This window comes from Bombyx mandarina, chromosome 08 (genome assembly GCF_030267445.1).
Source record: "Bombyx mandarina strain Sakado chromosome 08, ASM3026744v2".
NCBI classification, from domain to species: Eukaryota; Metazoa; Arthropoda; class Insecta; order Lepidoptera; family Bombycidae; genus Bombyx; species Bombyx mandarina.
The window spans coordinates 11,725,750-11,744,619 of record NC_143215.1 but is presented as its reverse complement, the minus strand read 5'-3'; the positions used below and the strand labels follow the sequence as shown (position 1 = coordinate 11,744,619).

At 36.5% G+C, this 18,870-nt stretch overlaps 1 protein-coding gene across 2 annotated transcripts; it reads right to left on the bottom strand.

The window, feature by feature from the left end:
- Positions 1–163: 163 nt before the first annotated feature.
- Positions 164–17,886, bottom strand: LOC114242963 (UNC93-like protein). Of its 2 annotated transcripts, none has more exons than XM_089729552.1 (11): positions 17,688–17,886; positions 12,888–13,121; positions 12,259–12,421; positions 8,595–8,718; positions 6,711–6,859; positions 5,681–5,799; positions 4,492–4,651; positions 2,541–2,681; positions 2,039–2,165; positions 1,353–1,473; positions 164–401 (listed from the first exon to the last, which is right to left on the bottom strand). In XM_089729552.1, the coding sequence occupies exons 2-11, from the start codon at positions 13,109–13,111 to the stop codon at positions 257–259; spliced, it is 1,473 nt and encodes a 490-aa protein (XP_089585678.1). In that variant the 5' UTR covers positions 13,112–13,121; positions 17,688–17,886; the 3' UTR covers positions 164–256. The 2 variants fall into 2 exon arrangements, with proteins under 2 accessions (XP_089585678.1, XP_089585679.1); XM_089729553.1 differs by lacking the exon at positions 17,688–17,886 and adding an exon at positions 13,974–14,116.
- Between the last annotated feature and the right edge of the window lie 984 nt (positions 17,887–18,870).

Below are 18,870 nucleotides of genomic sequence, written 5' to 3'. Positions count from 1 at the left end.
AACTTATATCTTGAGGTGGGTGGCGCATTTACGTTGTACGTATCTATGGACTCCAGTAACCACTTAACATCAGGTGGACTGTGAGCTCGTCCACCCAACTAAGCAATAAAAAAATAAATCAGTAAAGGCAATAAAAACTCAATAAACAGTCATTTAAAACGCATTTCAAAATCAATATTTTATTTGCCATAATTATACTATTATGATACATTGAAAACATAGCATTAAAGAGAGCTGCTAAATTTGTAACTTAATATTAAAATGGTCCCAGATCTTCTTTTTTGTCGACCAGTTCGAAATTCCTCTCGGGGTGGTGCGCCCTTTTCACTCTATACTCCATCAGCTCTATTATCGTGTAACCAGTGAAGCCGACTATTAATAGACCGAGCAATATTTGCAATCTGTAAATCAAAAGACAATTTGATTTCTCTACAACCCTATTACCTTCTGTTATTTAACGGTAAGTAGTAGCTTGGGTCTGCTACTCTGCAGCGTATCATTACTGCTATGGTCACCTATAAAATTGCTTTTGTTTTCTCTGCCTGCCTAGTGCTCAATAAGAGACCATAGAAATGATGATACGCTGTCACCCACCTTGATACATGAAGTTGAATTGTCAAATTATATTTAACTAGCGACCCGCCCTCGCTTCGCTTCGGAAACTGTAATTTATTATTGATTTCTCCACTATTTAATGGATGTTATTATGCATATAAACCTTCCTCTTCAATCACTCTATCTATTAAAAAAAACCGCATCAAAATCCGTTGCGTAGTTTTAAAGGTTTAAGCATACATAGGGACAGACAGATATAGGGACAGAGAAAGCGATTTTGTTTTATACTATGTAGTGATGATTATATTTTATTATAATTTATAATTTGAGACCATTAGCGCAAAAATGGCCTAACCCACAACTTTTTATAATAACGCTTACATGTATATTGCAATATATTTCAAATATAATAAATTTTGATGAAAAACCAGCCTAACCATAGTTTCACCCATAGATAACAGACGGCTTTGTAAACATTATTTGCGTGTATTGTTTTTTTGCCTACTTAAATTCCAATTCAAGAAAACTTAAGCCTCATTGCTCCATAATAACTATGGTAAGCTTAGGCCACTTTTGCGCTGACGGCCTCATTTATGATAAGAAGTGGATGGAGAGCCGAACACCATTAATCATTCATTTAACGTGGAAAAATTTATACCTGCCTGCGGGATTCGAACACCAACACAAACGCGTCACTCGACACGAGCACACTCGCCGTCTTATCCTTTAGGCCACGACGACTCTAAATGCTACCTGACTACATACAACTTAGAAATCTTTAGGTTAAACAATTTTACCTGGTTCTAACGCAAAGGTACGGAGCGCTGCCGTAAGCCAGAACACTACCGGTCGCTTCCCACAATCTGAAGTTAGAATATGCAGCTTCCTCGTGACCGGGAAATAGGATGCCGGATAGAGCTGAAAGCAAAGTATATGCTCGCATCGATAAGTACCTCCCTCCTGCTTATATCTACATAGCAGTCTTTTGGGTCTGAAGGGCGGGATCCTTCGACATTATATCTTAATTAAAGAAGCCGACGTACCTACATAATACAGACTTGCCGTGAACAACTATAAACAAATGAAGGTTCAAATTTTATTAAGAAAAGTAAATTTTAAAAAGCACACGATAATTTTTCCATGAAAATTTTCCGTACCCTACCTTTTATAATTATTACATTAATATGATTTCGTTAAATCATACATATTATTCGATAATCGTGGGTTCGCTTCCCTTGGGCAAATATTCATGAACGGGTACCGAGCAGTACCTGATCTCTTTTTCCCCTACCTAATCATCGATAGCCTAAAGGGCTAATTCTAACTATGCGCGGACTAGTAAGTGAAGTCACAGGAGTCAACCTGAGAAGATTCACTGACACTAAGCAAGAGCAGTTTTTCGCTGAATCTACCACTGAATCAGACCCATGGAAAGCACCGGCGAAACACTCAGTAAATTAAAAACCCCGTGAGTTAGTCTTACCATTAACTTGCACGAGCCAAACAGCATCAGCGGCTCCCCACACGGCAGCGAGGCCGTAGAACACCAGCCACTGATCAGGGTTCGGTCTCCAGAGCAGCAGCACGGTTAAGGTACACAGATTTAAAACCTTCAAAAGAAAACTGCACTCTATCATCCACTCTAGTATATATCTAACTTATATCCACTTGAAACTCATAGTCTAAAGGCCTTTGGGTGTTTGATCACAAAAATCAAAAAAAGACTCCTTGAAGTTTTTCTATTCATATTTTTAAAAACGGGTACAAATGGATGGGACTGCGTAGAAAAAAATGTTTATCTTTCGAGCACCTCTGTGACAATGATGTCCTAACCCAACATTTTGCATATTAGGTAATTCCATTATTATCTAGTACTTCATAGCATCAGAAGCGGTTCGATGTTGTATTGACAAGGAACTCTTTTTAAACGGATTCGTCAGTAATTATTTTACGTCCTTGTGTTTAATCTGGAGACTTCTACTTACCAGAGCAGTGACCATGACCGGATACCGGCCTGTCGTCTTGACGAGTGCTCCGGCTAAGGGCGCGGCTATTGCATTCCAAGCTCCGAAGCAGATCATCACGAATCCAATGTTACTAATACCGTAGGCACAGCCCACATAAGCCTGTCGCATACAAATTCTATTTTATTATATGTAGTAATGAAACATCTTATTTATTTATTAAACAATCTAATTCATAATAAAAATAACTATAGTAGAATTATTTTGTCCGTGCAGCTTGGGTCATAAAACATAGCCCGGCTAGGGCGGTGAGCATGTTGCGCGGACGCAACGCCATTATCGATAAACACAAAAATCGATCGACATTATCAATAAAAACGGGGTGGTATACGAAGGGTGGTGAGACATTGCTATGTTATGAGTCATTTGTTGTACCTACCTGCAAATTATAGTACATATGTCGAAGAGAAATGTGATTTTGTGCATTCGCTCTCTGAATTTCTTTAGTGACACAATGGCTACTCCTTTGTTTTGTACCAAAACGGCAGAATTTATTCAAATATTTTGCTTTTTAGCATCAACAATGTGTTAAATATTTTCACTGAAATGAGAATAGATCCCGAAAAGTTACAAAGTGTTAATTTCTGCCGTTCTCGTTAACTTGCTGCGGCGATATGTGGTGTAAGTGTTCGATTAGTGATTTTTTCTTTCATTTTTATCACTAACCCGCAAAATGACAAAACTAAATACACTATCGACAACGCCTATCGACAACAATAATGCGCTACACTATGCCCGTCCATAAGGCTTGTGAGTGGAAGAGAGAGCGAAATACTCGCTGCACCGCTCCGATTTTTTATGACCCAAACTGCACGAACAAAATAATTCTACTATAGTGTTCCCGCAGTAGTCGAAATTCGACTATAATTAATTAAAATCTATAGTCACAGATTTCGCCAAGACTACACTATAGACAAATACTCGTAATATTCAAGATAAAAGAACATTAACCTATTCTCAATTTGACTACACACTTTAAGCAATAAGAAAAGTTTGACAATAAACAAGAGTACTTATATGTGTGTGTGTCAAATACATGGTAGTGTGTGTAATGTTGTCTTTATTGATTGAATGTATTTTTACGCATAATTTTAAAAAAATGTTAGCATTCTACACTTCTTCTCTATATTCTTTATAAGTGGGAAATTTCATACTTCTCCGTCCGCGCAATTTTCGTAAAAAGGGGTACAAAGTTTTTGCTTCACGTATTAAATTATAGATTAATGTATGTTTGTGCTTAAACTGTTATTAGATCGAGCGGTATCGAAGACAGCCACAAAGCATACCAAAGCCCGCACCACATCGTTTATACCCCACCTCCAATCATGAAGTCGAAATCTCGACTGTTTTGTATAACGTCTGTTCATCCTAGCAAGCCAGAACACATGACCTCATCGCCATAGAAAAATTCAAGATGGTCGTATTAGCGACCGTTGCGAAATGCTCTTTTTCTAAGTTTAAAAGTCTTCAACGGCAAGCAGTGACTTAGCTGTGGTCTTGGCATTATCTATGCTCATAAGCAGCACTACTCAACTAAAAAATGAAAAATAAATAATAGTTTAAAAAACTAACAAAATATACCAAACTAACGCTTTTATAAATAATATATTTTTTTTTTAAATTCAATTAAAAATAGTATAAGAAAAAATGATTTTATTGTAAAAAAGCGTGGGGTGCTTTTCAGGATATTATCAGAATAACCCTTTTACTCATATCTGTTCATATTATAAAATATTTATAACTACTGATACCGTGCACCTCACGCTTTTTTTTACAAAAAAAAATCACTTTTTTCTACACACTTCACACTATTTTTTATTCAAATTTATTAAATTTTTATTTTTTATAAAAGCGTATTTTGTTAGTTTTTTAAACTATTATTTATTACTTGAGGATGCTATCTATATCTTACCTGTGTAAAGTCCGCAGCCATGAAAGCTTGTTCGGCTCCGATGTACCCTATGACGGGCAGCAACAGAAGCTGGTACTTGTGCCTGAGCTGACGCAGCGTTACCGCCAGAAGTTGGAGACCGGACTTACCGCGACTTGCGGGAGTACGACCTGATGTGTACCTAGGTATTAGATTTTAATATTAACTTGATTGCTACTAATATTGTAAAAATAGGTTCCAAACGGTATATTATTTATTAAAAAAAATCACGAAATATCAGCTCTTTTTCTCGTTTGTCCGACAAATGAGCTCACCGTTCATATCACAACAAATGGATACTAAGGGCCATAGACTTTTTTTTAGATGGGTGACGAGCTCGCAGCCCACCTAATGTTAGGTGGTCACTGGGGCCCATAGACATCTACAACGTAAATGCGCCACCCACCTTGAGATATAAGTTCTAAGGTCTCAGTATAGTTACAACGGCTGCCCCGTCCTTCAAACCAAAACGCATTGCTGCTTCACGGCAGAAATAGGCAGGGCGGTGGTACCTATCAGTGCGGACTCACAAGAGCTCCTCATCTTAGGCCTTACAGCCCAGGGTGGGCCTTCGCCTGGTCCAGTATGTCTCTCCAGACTGCTCTGTTCAGGGCTTTTTCCTTCCAGTTCTTGACGCCGATATTTTTGAGGTCGCGCTCCACGCCATCCAACCATCGGAGTTTGGGTCTGCCATGACTTCTGCGGCCCTCTGGTTTGCCATAGAGAAATTTTCTCGGCATTCTGGTACTCTCCATTCGAACCACATGTCCTGCCCATCGTAGGCGTCCAATTTTTATAGTTGTTATAATATTAGGATCTTTGTAAATATCATACAACTCTTGGTTATAGCGCGTCCTCATATCTCGTTTTCCTGCACAGCACCGAATATCCGTCTTAGAGTCTAACGCTCGAACACAAGTAAGTAGACGGTTCACAAGAGCTCCTACCACCAGCAATACTTTTGGAAAACGGTAAAGAGAATATCTTCCACAAATTAGAAGTTTTGGTCTGTTTTAATAATGTTATTCTGTACTAGCAGGTTTATTTAGAAAATGGTTAGAAAAAATTATTTCGAAAAATTACTTTCTAATCTATGATAGTTGTCGCCACAATATTGTCCATATTGAACCTATATAAAACGATTTTAAGTGTATATGTGTTGAGTTATAACCTGGTTAGTGCGTCGACTCCTACAGCAACTAGAAGAACAGCAATGGCCATGCACGCGAGATACACGCCGGCTATCAAGTTGATCTTCGCAGTGGAAGGTGGCTTGAGGTTACTGTTACCCTGAATAAAGTCCAGCCATAATGTTTATAAAAAGCTCCAAAATTTAGGTTCACATCAGTAGAGAGATTGTTTAATAAAAAACAAGTGAGCTGTGGTAGGAGCATTCTATCTCCTACTCACAAGCTATATCTTGTAGATGTATATTTCCATCTCTTTTTAGTGTCGCTTTTTTCGTTTCACCGAACCAAGTCCCAAATGTGTAAATAATATTAATTTGGATCTAGAAATATCACAGTCATAGCGTTTCGATGACAATAGGCTATTAATCAGAAGACAATTAAAAGTTCAAAGCACAGTCAGCGGCAGCAAAGCTAGATCCTTCCCTTGTGTAGTGTTATGTCATATATACCGCAAACCTACATTTGAGAAAACGACCAATATGTACACCCTGACTTCAGATACCTTTCACAAAAACTCCGGCCAGAAATAAAAGCAATATTTGGGACTATAGCAGCCTATAGACATCAAAGCATTAAACTATGTCTTCGAAGGCTCAATGCATTTTTTAATTGCCATTGAAGGCGTACGAGTGTACGGCCCACTTGAGTGGTAAGTGGTTACTGTCACTCATGGACGTCAGCAATGTTAGGGACAGAGCCAAGCCGCTGCCTACCGTTTAAACCTACAATTTTATAGTGGCTATGCTTTGAAGGGGTCAAATGAGAACACACAACTACTTCGGTGCAGAGAATAGGCAATCTGGTTGTACATACAAATGTACGTTTGGGCTCAGAAAACGTATATATTTGTTTTTCTTTTTCTAAAATGTCGTACTAGTTTCCCTGGTTGACGAAACCCAATATGAATTATTAAGAAGAGATAAGATGAGAATCCTTCTACAACAGACATGAGGAAGTTGGAGTATTAACTCGAAAAGCTTCACTACTCGTTCTGTTAAGTTTACCCCTTACGTGTGAAGCACTGCTGCTGCAGAAGTTAGCTCCGCATGTGGCTCTAAAGTCAAGAGGCGGTATTTCGGAGGCGTTAGTGATCAGCGTCATCGCAGTAGACGGAATAGTTTCGTTCAAGAACGGCGCCTCTCCTAGAGATGACGATAAAACTGAAAAGAGAAGGACAAACATGATTTTATCTTGGAAATTCTAAATCTATACTAATATTATAAAGAGGAAAGACTTGTTTGTTTGTTTGTTTGTATTGAATAGGCTCCGAAACTACTGAACCGATTTGAAAAATTATTTCACTGTTTGAAAAAATTAGGGATCCTTACTAAAACTACAATAATGTAACCCAAGATGTAAAAAAAATATCTATAAAATATTCTTTAAATCGCGTGCCCTGCGAAAACTATTGATGATAGAATAAAATAATGTACTACGACTTTGTAGAACACATTATTATTTACAAAAAGTGTCGCGACAGCATATGTCTAACTATTATAGTTATGCCGCAATAAGTGTTCTTTTATTTAAAAAAATAAAACAACGTCAAATGTCGTTGAATTTTTGGTTTTGACCGAGCAGAGCCGGAGCGGGCCGCTTGTGTATAAATAATTCTAAATGTTTACAAAAGACCCCGAAACCGCTTTTAGTAAATCGACAGATTGACCTCTGTGAAATTAAGAAGTTTGGTAGCAAAGTGAAATCCAAGATTAGCCAGCAAAGTGTGCTGGATTTCACTAGTTACAATATGTAAGTTAATGAACACACGGCCCACTAGATGTTCGGCGAGACAATGTTACAAGGACATAGAGTCGAAATCTCAGTTGCATGGGATAACGGATATCTCACCCTTAACTGGAATGATCGCTTGACGGAAGAAATAAGTAGATATAGCAAGTAGGTATAATACGGCCAATAATTAAAAGCAATTGCAGTATCCCACCATAATACTTAGAAAGTGGTGCTGTCCAATCCCTTAGTTGGCTTTTACGACACCCACGGAAAGATATGGGTTGGTGTCATTCTAATAAATTTCTATTAATGGATATAGTCCATGATGGTTTGCAGCGTTTTGTAGTTGTTGCTAGAAGTTACTTAGTTAATATTACCTTACAAATGTTTTGATTCTAATGTTAGTTTGTAAGAAGACTAAAATAAATAAATAAATAATTCATCACATACGATGTCATATTATTATTATATTCAACATTGTTTTCCGAAGTTTATAAAAATATCTGTTAATTAGTACACGCCGTATTCGTCGTGTCCAAATAACATTTAATGCCAGTCATATCAAAAACGTATGCTTTGAACTTCTATTTCAAAAGTTTTGCGCGATAGCGATTGTGAAGAATTTTCTGGATTACCAATTTTATCGCCTTTTCCGTGTTTGCCTAAGGATACTTAGCTTAATTTGTTCCATGAATGTATTAAATTTTGCAATTACTTATTGAGGAAAAAACGAACTCGGGAAATGTCAAACATGGTTTTTTTTTTGTATTGGCTTAATTGACCTACTCTCAAGGTTTTGTCAAGCAATGATTTTATTGTCATGCAAAAAATAATTTAGTGAACTGTATTCAGAGCTAAACCTTGCACGCAACTTAGCTCGCGTTGTGATAGACGAAATAAAGATCGGGGAGTTTACTTTTTTATGTAAAATCCCACCCCTGATAATGTCTCTATAAATTTTATTAATCATAGGATAGATAGTTAAGACGTGAAAGAATAACATAAAACTCACTTTCGCATTCATAATATTATAGTATTTAGTATTAGTAGTAACTATAAAATTTACGTCAGTTTTCACAATAGCTAAGCTAAATAGGTATAACCAGAATTTATGTAATCTGAAAAAAATAAAGGGAAAACGTATAAATGGGATAAAATGCTTACTCGCAGAAGATATAAGGTTTCCCCATATCTGCGCCATCTGGTAGAACATGAAGAACAGCCCGAAGAACCTCACCACCAAAACTTCAGCTGGAATTCCTGATAATTTAGAATACGGTTCGGATATCTGAAACGATTTTTAAAGGAAATTCAACAACAAGACCTCAATCCGATTTTTTCAGTGCATAATTTCTGACATTTCCGTGAACACAAAAACTATAAATTATTCGAAATGTCGGACACTTTATAGCGCGAAAATGAGGTGAACGAAATAAACACGAGGTTCAATTTTAAGTTTTTTTTAAGTTTTTTTTTCTTTTTTTTCCCTACCTATGCTGATAGCCTTGAGAGGCTATTTCAGCTTCGCCCTAACGTTTGTAGGTGAGCTCACGGGACTCAAACCGGAGAGTTGCTAAAACTGACCCTAGCAAGAGCAGTGCTTCGCAGAATCTACCACCGGATCGGAAACGCGACCCACTGAGAAGATCCGGTGAGAAACTCAGTGGGCTGTGTCTATGGGCTAATTCGCTCGTCGAGCCCTTCGGCGCAAGCGACGGGTTCGACGAGGACGGTGCCTGACTTAACTTATGATTATACGACATTCACACTCAAATACATGACGCACTTATTTGAAACGTAACTTGACTGTGCAATAAATGTTTTAAAAATACATCGAAGAACAGGTCAGAAAACAGTCAGAACATCTCTTCGGGTATCTCTCTCACCTTATAAGCTAGAAATCTCTGACAACGTATTATTAGATTCTAAGTGGATCTAATTTTTACGAGCATTGATATACTTTATTGTGTTCACAGATTTGTGTTTTGTTGTGACTTTCAATCGCAATGTTTATTCGAAACTAGCTGACCCGGCAGACTTTGTAGTGCCTCAATCGATAAATAAAAGATCTAAACTTTTGTATAAAATAAACTTAAAACAAACAAAAGGAATCCGTCCGACGAGGGACACATCAAAGGGAAAATAAAATTGTTATTTTTATTAAATTAAGAGCATTTTCATATATATCTACCTTTTAAGCCTTCTCTGGACTTTCACAAATAATTCAAGACCAAATTTAGCCAAATCGGCCCAGCCGCTTTCGAGTTTTAGCGAGACTAACGAACAGCAATTCATTTTTATATATATGGATTTATAATTATGTTTAAAGCAAACGTTATTACGGATTTAGGTCAACAATTCTTCAAGCAGATAAATAATGTCATATGCTGTAGGATCGTGTTTCGAGGCGTCCACCATTAGGGGCCTAAAATTGAACTCAATCATATTGTGTTAGAAGTGACTAGAACATTTTCAATTATGTGTTAATACACCCATATCACCTCCACTGCCTGACAAACCAAAGCTATGTTTACAAGGATCAATGACCAGAAAGAAAAGACACACAATTTAAACTTTTTTTTTCCAAAAAGGTGACATAAATTGAAACAATTTAACTGTATCGGGAGCCCTAAAAATAAATCCATTATTAATTTTCAATGTTTTGCTGATAGTATTCTTATGAAGTCACAAAAATATCTTGATGTCAAAAGGATAAGACGTCCGGTGTATTCGTCTCAAACAAAGCCACTGTGACGGCATTGAAATCGGACGGTCAGGTACCGATTGTTCTGATAATAAGTACCTCCATAACAAGCATTCGCTTCGATTGGCGAGATAAATCAATTGAACTTGTATCAGGCAGTTTAATTATTTTTATATTCATTTCTCAAGTGAAAATAAACCTGCAAATTTTTAATAGCAGCAGCCCGTTCAATTCAACCAAGTTTTTTTTATTTCTTAGATGGGTGGACGAGCTCACAGCCCACCTGGTGTTAAGTGGTTACTGGAGCCCATAGACATCTACAACGTAAATGCGCCACGCACCTTGAGATATATGTTCTAAAGTCGCATGTATTGCCCTACCCTTCAAACCGAAACGCATTACTGCTTCACGGCAGAAATAGGCAGGGTGGTGGTACCTACCCGCGTGGACTCACAAGAGGTCCTACCACCAGTAGTGAATAGTACCCATGATACTACATAATTGTAACAAGTCTAAGTACTGAAAAGCCTAAGTGTAAAGCAGTCGAGCGTACCGTTACGTTAACTCTGCCAATGCCAGTCTCAAGCCCGGATGAGAAAAGAGGAGGGTTGAGTTGGATTTCGACTTTTCTATCGTAAAACTGTCAATGCCGAATGTCTAGCGGCGGTAAATCAGCCGGACCCAAATAAGGCTTCAGCGGCGTCGAAGAACTAAATCTCTTCCAAAAGCACTACCGTGGAAGGACGCTGGAACCCACTATACTTAGTCTGGCCATAAATACTGTTACAATTAAAAATAAACAAAATATTACATTTGAATTTGGAATCTGTCATTTTTATATGATTGCTCATTGAGTTTTCTCATTTTGGCGCCAATACAATGTACAATATTTTGCGATATTAAAATGGAGTGGGGTGATAAAGAGAATCGAATCGCTGTGATTGCATTACACAAAGTAGGTATGGAGCCAAATGCAATTTTTAAAACTCCATACGCTTGGTATTAGTAAAATGTTTGTGTACCGAGCTATTAATAGGTGCAATGAGACCTCCTCTGTTTGTGACAAAAAAAGATCTGGCAGTCCACGTAGTGTTCGTACGAAAAAGGTGGTCAAAGCAGTAAGGGAAAGAATTGGAAGAAATCCTGTCCGAAAGCAAAAGATTTTATCTCGGGAGATGAAGGTAGCACCTAGAACCATGTCGCGTATTTTATAAGAGACGTACTGGCCATTTCTTAACTGATAATTTAAAAAAGAATAGGGTGGTAAAATCGAAACAACTACTGAAGCGGTACGCAAAGGGAGGTCATAGAAAAATTTTGTTTACGGATGAGAAATTTTTTACAATGGAGCAACATTTTAACAAACAAAATGACCGTATTTATGCTCAAAGCTCTAAGGAAGCTTCCCAATTAGTCGACAGAGTGCAACGTGGGCACTATCCGACTTCAGTGATGGTTTGGTGGGGTATTAGCTATGAAGGAGTGACTGGGCCATACTTTTGTGAAAAAGGTATCAAAACATCGGCACAAGCGCATCAAGATACCATTCTTGAGAAGGTAGTGAAGCCCCTTAACAACACCATGTTCAATAATCAAGAATGGTCCTTCCAGCAAGACTCGGCGAGGTCATAAAGCTCGGTCTACGCAGTCTTGGATGGAAACGAACGTTTCGGACTTCATCAGAGCTGAAGACTGTCCGTCGTCTAGTCCCGATCTTAATCCGCTGGATTATGATTTATGGTCAGTTTTAGAGAGTACGGCTTGCTTAAAACAATCCGTACGATTGGCAGTGAAAATTTTTCCCACGGAAAGAGTGCGTGCTTCTATTGATAACTGGCCTCAACGTTTAAAGGACTGTATTGCAGCCAATGGAGACCACTTCGAAAAAGCTTTTTATATAAAGTATATATAATTGTTTTATATTTATGTATTAAACTAATACACTGTAAAAGTAATAAATGTTATTTGCCATAGAATTATTTTTGTTTTCCTTTGTAACAGTATTTATGGCCAGACTAAGTTTGTATTTTCCCAAAAAAACCTCATGAGGCCACGATCTGAGGATTATCGACGCCAGGAGGATTAAAGCAGTCGAACGTACCAGAATGCAGTTATAAAACTTACCACAGAAAGATAAGTGCATTTAGCGCACCAGAGTGGTCCGCCACCAAAGCCGACCATCATGCCGGCTGGTATTAGTGTATACAACTTCGGATAAAACTGCGCTGCTATGAACGGCATATACGTGATGAAGGACATTGACACTGTCCATTTGCAACCAAGCCACCTGAAAAGAAAATGTCTAGACTAAAACCATCCAATCCAATGTTTCATTGTTTTATAAAAACTAATAAATGACAAATATTTTATAAGGGCGACCAGCTCAGTATTATAGTTTTCAGGTGTACCATGGCCGCTTTTCCTCATTTTTATTAGCTTCAGACGTATGTATGTTTGTAACGGAATCTTTGAACGTGATTTTGACCCCGATTGACAATAATAATAATTGACATTCAACTAAAAAATTAAAAATTAATAATAGTTTAAAAAAAAACTAACAAAATACGCTTTTTATTTAGCGTATTTTTTAGCGTATATAGCGTATTTTGTTAGTTTTTTAAACTATTATTTATTTCGACAAATGTTGGACACCCAAGCATAAAAACTATCTAACGACAGTACAGATAAGCGAATTTGAAATGAATTTGAAAAAGAACATACCATTATTGAATATCAAAACTTAAATAACTCACTTAATGACAACAGCCGGTAATAATATATTCGAGAGGATCAGGGAGAAGTAAATGGCAGCCAGGGTGAAGGTGCCGGCTCCGTCGTCACTGTTCACGGAGCTCTGGAGGTTGGCGGTCCCGTGGAAGGCCGTAAAGTGGATCATGAAAGCGAAACCAAGAACGAATACGTTCCGGTTTATACGCCATTTCTCATTTGAACTAAAAGTTATTGTTTCTTCCGGCATGATGAGGTAACTGTAAAAAATATTCAATTATATTAATAATGAACGAAATAGAGCCAATTAAAAGATATCTAAAAATTTACGATACCTTATGCTTATTTGTATTAAGAACAAGAGAATTTTATTAATTACATAAATTTACATGATCTCAGCGATACGAGTTTCTGTGTAAGCACAATATACTACATGAGCATATTTTTATTGTATTTTTAACACAATAGATTTTTTATACGCTTACTACGCCGGAAGACTTGGTGCAATCGTTCCGTCTATAATTTAAAAATAATTTGAAGGCCTCTCTCCTAATTAAGAATGCGAATTCAATTAATAACTCAGAACATTGGACATATTACGTAATAAAAAAATCTGACACAATCGTTAACAATAAATTAATATAAAATTATAATAATGTTTACATTTACGTATTTTCGTATAAAATATAATAATAGTTCATTTTATTCTTGAAAATCGCAGTATTTAGTAAATTTTATTTAGTAAACAAACAATTTTGCATAAACAATATATCGATCGTGCTTTAAGCTCACGACAATACATTCGAGACCTTGAAATGTTATTGTGGCTTATCGAGGCTTATCATCCAAGCTTCGTAATGTTACACAGTCTTATAAACCTTAGATTGTTTATTATATTGCAGTATCATTTGCAAATTAAATACAATAACCACTGCGAAGCGAAAGTTGTTATTCATACTGCTTTTTTACCTTCGAATGTAAACGAATCGCCTGTCTGACTGTGAGTGGCCACCGAAGCTCATGACCATCAGAGGTCCCGGGGCTCACCCAACTCACCCCACTCGACCGGGTATCCGTAAATGGTATCACAAACCTTAAAAAAAATGACTCACCCAACCTATTTTCGCTGTATGTTTTATTACTCTTGTAGACGGACGAGCCCACCTGATGGAGATTCTTACTGGTGGTAGGACGTCTTGTGAGTCCTCACGGGTAGGTACCACCGCGCTGCTTGTTTCTGCCGCAGCCGCTGTAACTATACTGAGGCCTTAGAACTTATATCTCAAGGTGGGTGGCGCATTTACGTTGTAGATGTCTATGGGCTCCAGTAACCACTTAACACCAGGTGGGCTGTGAGCTCGTCCACCAACCTAAGGCATAACAAAAAAAAAAGATTCAATAGATTCGTTGCCATCGCTCATAGAGGTGAGCTATGGCAAATTTACAAACAAACTTCGCTTCAGAATATTTGTACAACATTTCGAGGATTTTTAGTCTGTTTAAAGCTTACGGACATTTCGTAAATAAATATACAAACTACCATAGCGTTCTTTATGCCATAGCTAAATAGACAAGATCCAATTGGTTCTAAGTGGTTAGGAGTTCAAAGGCAAAGGAAACCGAATGATGCTACTCTTAAGATACGAGTGAGAAGTTTTAATTGTATTGTAGAACAGTTCAGAAGCTTCTCGGCTGGTATGAGCAGGGTTATAGTATCTACTTACCTATAATTAATACGGTTTTATTTTATTTTTCGGCATTGGATTTTTTTACACAATATCATCGCTTAGACCGCTGAAATAGCTCACGGATCCCCTAGGTTTAAGTGGCTTCCAGAGCCAATCAACACCAAAAACGTAAATTCCGCCACCCACCTCGATACGAGTTCTAAGTCGCAATTCTATGGTACAACGTCTGCCCCATCCTTCAAACGGAAACGCATTATTGCTTCGTAACAGAAATAGGCTGGGTGGTGGTACCAATCCGTGTGGGCTGACAAGATACCAACCAGTAAATACGCAAATTGTATTTTTTGTGGTTTTGCTTTTATTACACGATGTTATTCCTTCCTTGTCGAAGTCATTCGTGAACATTTTCTCAGTACATAGTCTATATCTATATATATATATATGTATATAAAAATGAATTTCTGTTCGTTAGTCTCGCTAAAATTCGAGAACGGCTGGACCGATTTAGCTAATTTTGGTCTTAAATTATTTGTGGAAGTCCAGAGAAGGTTTAAAAGTTAAATAAATATGAAAATGCTCGGAATTAAATAAAAATAACAATTTTGTTTCTCCTTTGATGTCCCCCCCGTCGGACGGATTCCTTTTATTTGAGGTACTACGAAGTCTGCCGGGTCAGCTAATCCTTAATAAAATTGTCAACTGACTACGGACTTACACACCGGCACAGTCGCATCGCTTAATTCGGGTACATGAACCGTCTTAACCTTGAGACAAAGACGTCTCCAAATAGTCTTAAAAATAAGTTAAAAAGGTGGAAATAAGTTACAAAAATGTGTACGTAGTCTTTTATGTTAAAATATATAATAATATAAATAATGACATATTAAGGACATACTATGTACCGTACGAGAATTATAAAAAATTACACAAGTAGGAACATATTATAACTGTATTTTTTTTTTTTTTACATGCACTATTACAAATATCATCTACTAAACTTTCGAATTCAAGAATACGCTGGCAGGAAATACTTATACCTTGTACTTGTTTTCTTTGTGCAATAAAGTGTTAATTATTTCTCAATCTAAGTAATAAAAAACAGCGCAGATTTTTGTTTATTATTCAAGGTGAAATTAAAAAAAAAACATCTCTCAATTAAAAATTAAAATATTTACAAAATATATTCTGCAGGAAGGCAATAATTCGATAATCGATCGTTACACAAAATGATGCGGTCTACTATAATTATCATTAGTTTAACATCATTGTCGAATACTACTGACGAAATGATTCATTTACGCACCAATATTCTTGAACATGCTAATTATGTGTTGAAACTTTCTTCTATTAACATTATTTAAGTTTTCTTTAGCATACGTATATGTAGCGATAATTTCTCAAATACTGGTATTATTCGTTCTCCCAAATTGGCCATACCTTTATATGTCATTAATAAGGCCTAGAATTTTTGGCGGGAACGCGAGGATAATTTCTCAAATACTGGTATTATTCGTTCTCCCAAATTGGCCATACCTTTATATGTCATTAATAAGGCCTAGAATTTTTGGCGGGAACGCGAGGATTGAAGTTGTGTGATTTGTTTTATTTTGTCTATTTAGTGTTTCTTCAAATTTCAATGTGCAATAACGGTGGTTTATTAACTGTTTAGTATCTGTGAAAGTGCACAAATGTGGGAAAATAAAACAAAGCCGCTGGACGTAACTTCTCGGCATCTTCTAAAAAGTCCACTGAAAAAGTCTCAGTAAATGACCACCATTTTACTGAGATTGTATTTCATCCCATATCATCTCATCTCATCTCATCTCATTTCATTTCGTTTTCATGTCATTTTATGCGATGTTTTATATTAATCAACTTCATTTCATAATATCATTTTTCATATAAAAAAGTTTTCATTAACATGACCTAAAGGTCTTAGTTACCAGGTCATAAAATCCCTTAAAAAAACAAACAATAAAGCCTGTGCTATGTCGATTGCAGAGAGATAGCCTCGAAATTATTAATTAAATACTTGACTGAACATAAATTTAAATTAAATTAAAAATATTCAGACCATAACAATTTTAACGTGGCGTGTTCTAACCTGACAATAAATAAAAATCACAGTTACACACACAAATACAGTTGTTTTCTAGTTGTTCTTACTTTCAATGGATCGACATGTTTGTTTTCAAATATTTTTTTCCTACCTATTCACTGGTGGGTGGCCTAAGGGGCTGTTTTAGCCTCGTACAGAGCGGTAAGTGAGGGTACGGGCTCAACCTGAGAGTGCAATAGGAAACTTTGAAGGCGGAAAATTTGTATTTTTCCCCAAAATCAATAAATAACATTCAACGGCCCCGAAGAATTTTGTCGTATGTTACGAGTGCCGGAAACAAATACCCGAGATAAGAACAAAAACAAACTACATTTTTTAATTAAATAATATTATATTATTATTATTTTCTGAAGTCTACGAGCTTATACTAAAACTAATAAATACTACTATTAATACCAAAATATACTAATATAACGCGATGGGAACTGCGCACAAGCCTTAATATCGATTAAAATGTAATTTACGCGAATCGCTAGATTGAATTAATTGACAAGCCATGTCATGTGACCTCTATGGTTATTTCTGCAAAGAAACAATAGTTTGCGTTGAAGGGTAGTAGGATAACTGTTGTTGCATTGCGTTTGAAGTATCGACGTCAAGTTTCAAAGTGAGTTTCAAAGAGAAAATAAAATTGCGCCGTATCTATGGGCTCTGTTAAGCGCTCAACTAAGTTTCTCTGTCTGCTCTTTCTATTTATCATAAAGATATAATTAGAACTGCTTTCAAAATTTATTTTCTCCTAAATAAAGGAGAAAATAAATTTACAACTTACTTAAATTTATAATAACGTTACAACTTCGGATGTTTCGTTTACTTTTGTATCACTTACTACATTAAAAATAAGTCCGGTTACCTTGTATTAATTAAGCGCAAAAAAAAACACATGTGCACAAAATATTGCGAAAATTTCCTTGTTGATTTTCTCAAGAACTTAAGACTCACAATACAATAAAAATTGCATGAAAATGTATTTTTCAAATTAAAAATCTAATTAAACTTAATCGAATTATATTAATTACCTGTAGTTCAGATTAGGCAGCTAAAACATTTGTTGGAGTACAGAGCACAGCAACAATAAAAATTCCAAAAAAAGGGCGAACCACAGCACTATTAAAAAAAATCTAATCACAGATAAAAAATATTTTAATATAATATCCTTTGTTTACTCCATTAAAAACTTTTTGTTCGTTATCACCGGCCGCTGTTAGACAGCCTTCTGCTACGTAGGCCCCAAAACCAGTTAGCGCTGGCCGTTTGTGAATGTAAATTCGAGGTTGTTTCCGTTCGGTATTGTCTATTTGAATTTATTAAAAAAAAAACTAATGGTCAATTCAAAACCGTAATATCATGATAGTACCTTGCTTTTTTTTGGAATAATTTAGACTCTTTATAACTTCACACCAAAAGACAGGTTTATTGTGTTTAAACAAAAAAAAAAACATGTGAATTTTTTCATTAAATTTTGTGTTGACATTTTTATTTATTGCCTTGATGGGAGGACGAGCTCACAGCCCACCTGGTGTTATATGGTTACTGGATGGTAAATGGACATCTATAACGTAAATGCGCCACCCATCTTGAGATATAAGTTCTAAGGTCTCAAGTTTAGTTAAGTTACAAAGGCTGCCCCACCCTTCAAACCGAAACGCATTACTGCTTCACGGCAGAAATAGGCAGGGCGGTGGTACCTACCCGTGCGGACTCACAAGAGGTCCTACCACCAGTAAAATTGAATATAAACATTCTACGATTTGTTCAACAATGTTACTGTTGTTAATTTTGTTGTTGCTTAGACGGGTGGATGAGCTCACGGCCCATCTGATGTTAAGTGGCTACTGGAGCCCATAGACATCTACAATATAAATGCCACCTACCTTAAGATATGAATTCTTAGGTCTCAGTTTTTACAGTACAACGGTCACCCCAACCTTCAAACCGAAACACATATACCTATGCGTTTATATAAATATATATATACCAAATTTGCTGATACTTAACGTTTACGGGTGTGATTAGTCAAATATAAATTTTCCTAAGATAGGAAAAAAAAATACCCTTATGATCTACCGGGCGCTAGGATATTTTGTATTGCACTAAATAAGTGGCATTATCTCGATCCTTTCACATAGTTTGTAGAATCTAGATCATAAAATAAATGACCTTCCTATTAGATGGCAGCAATGTATAGGTAAATAAATGGTA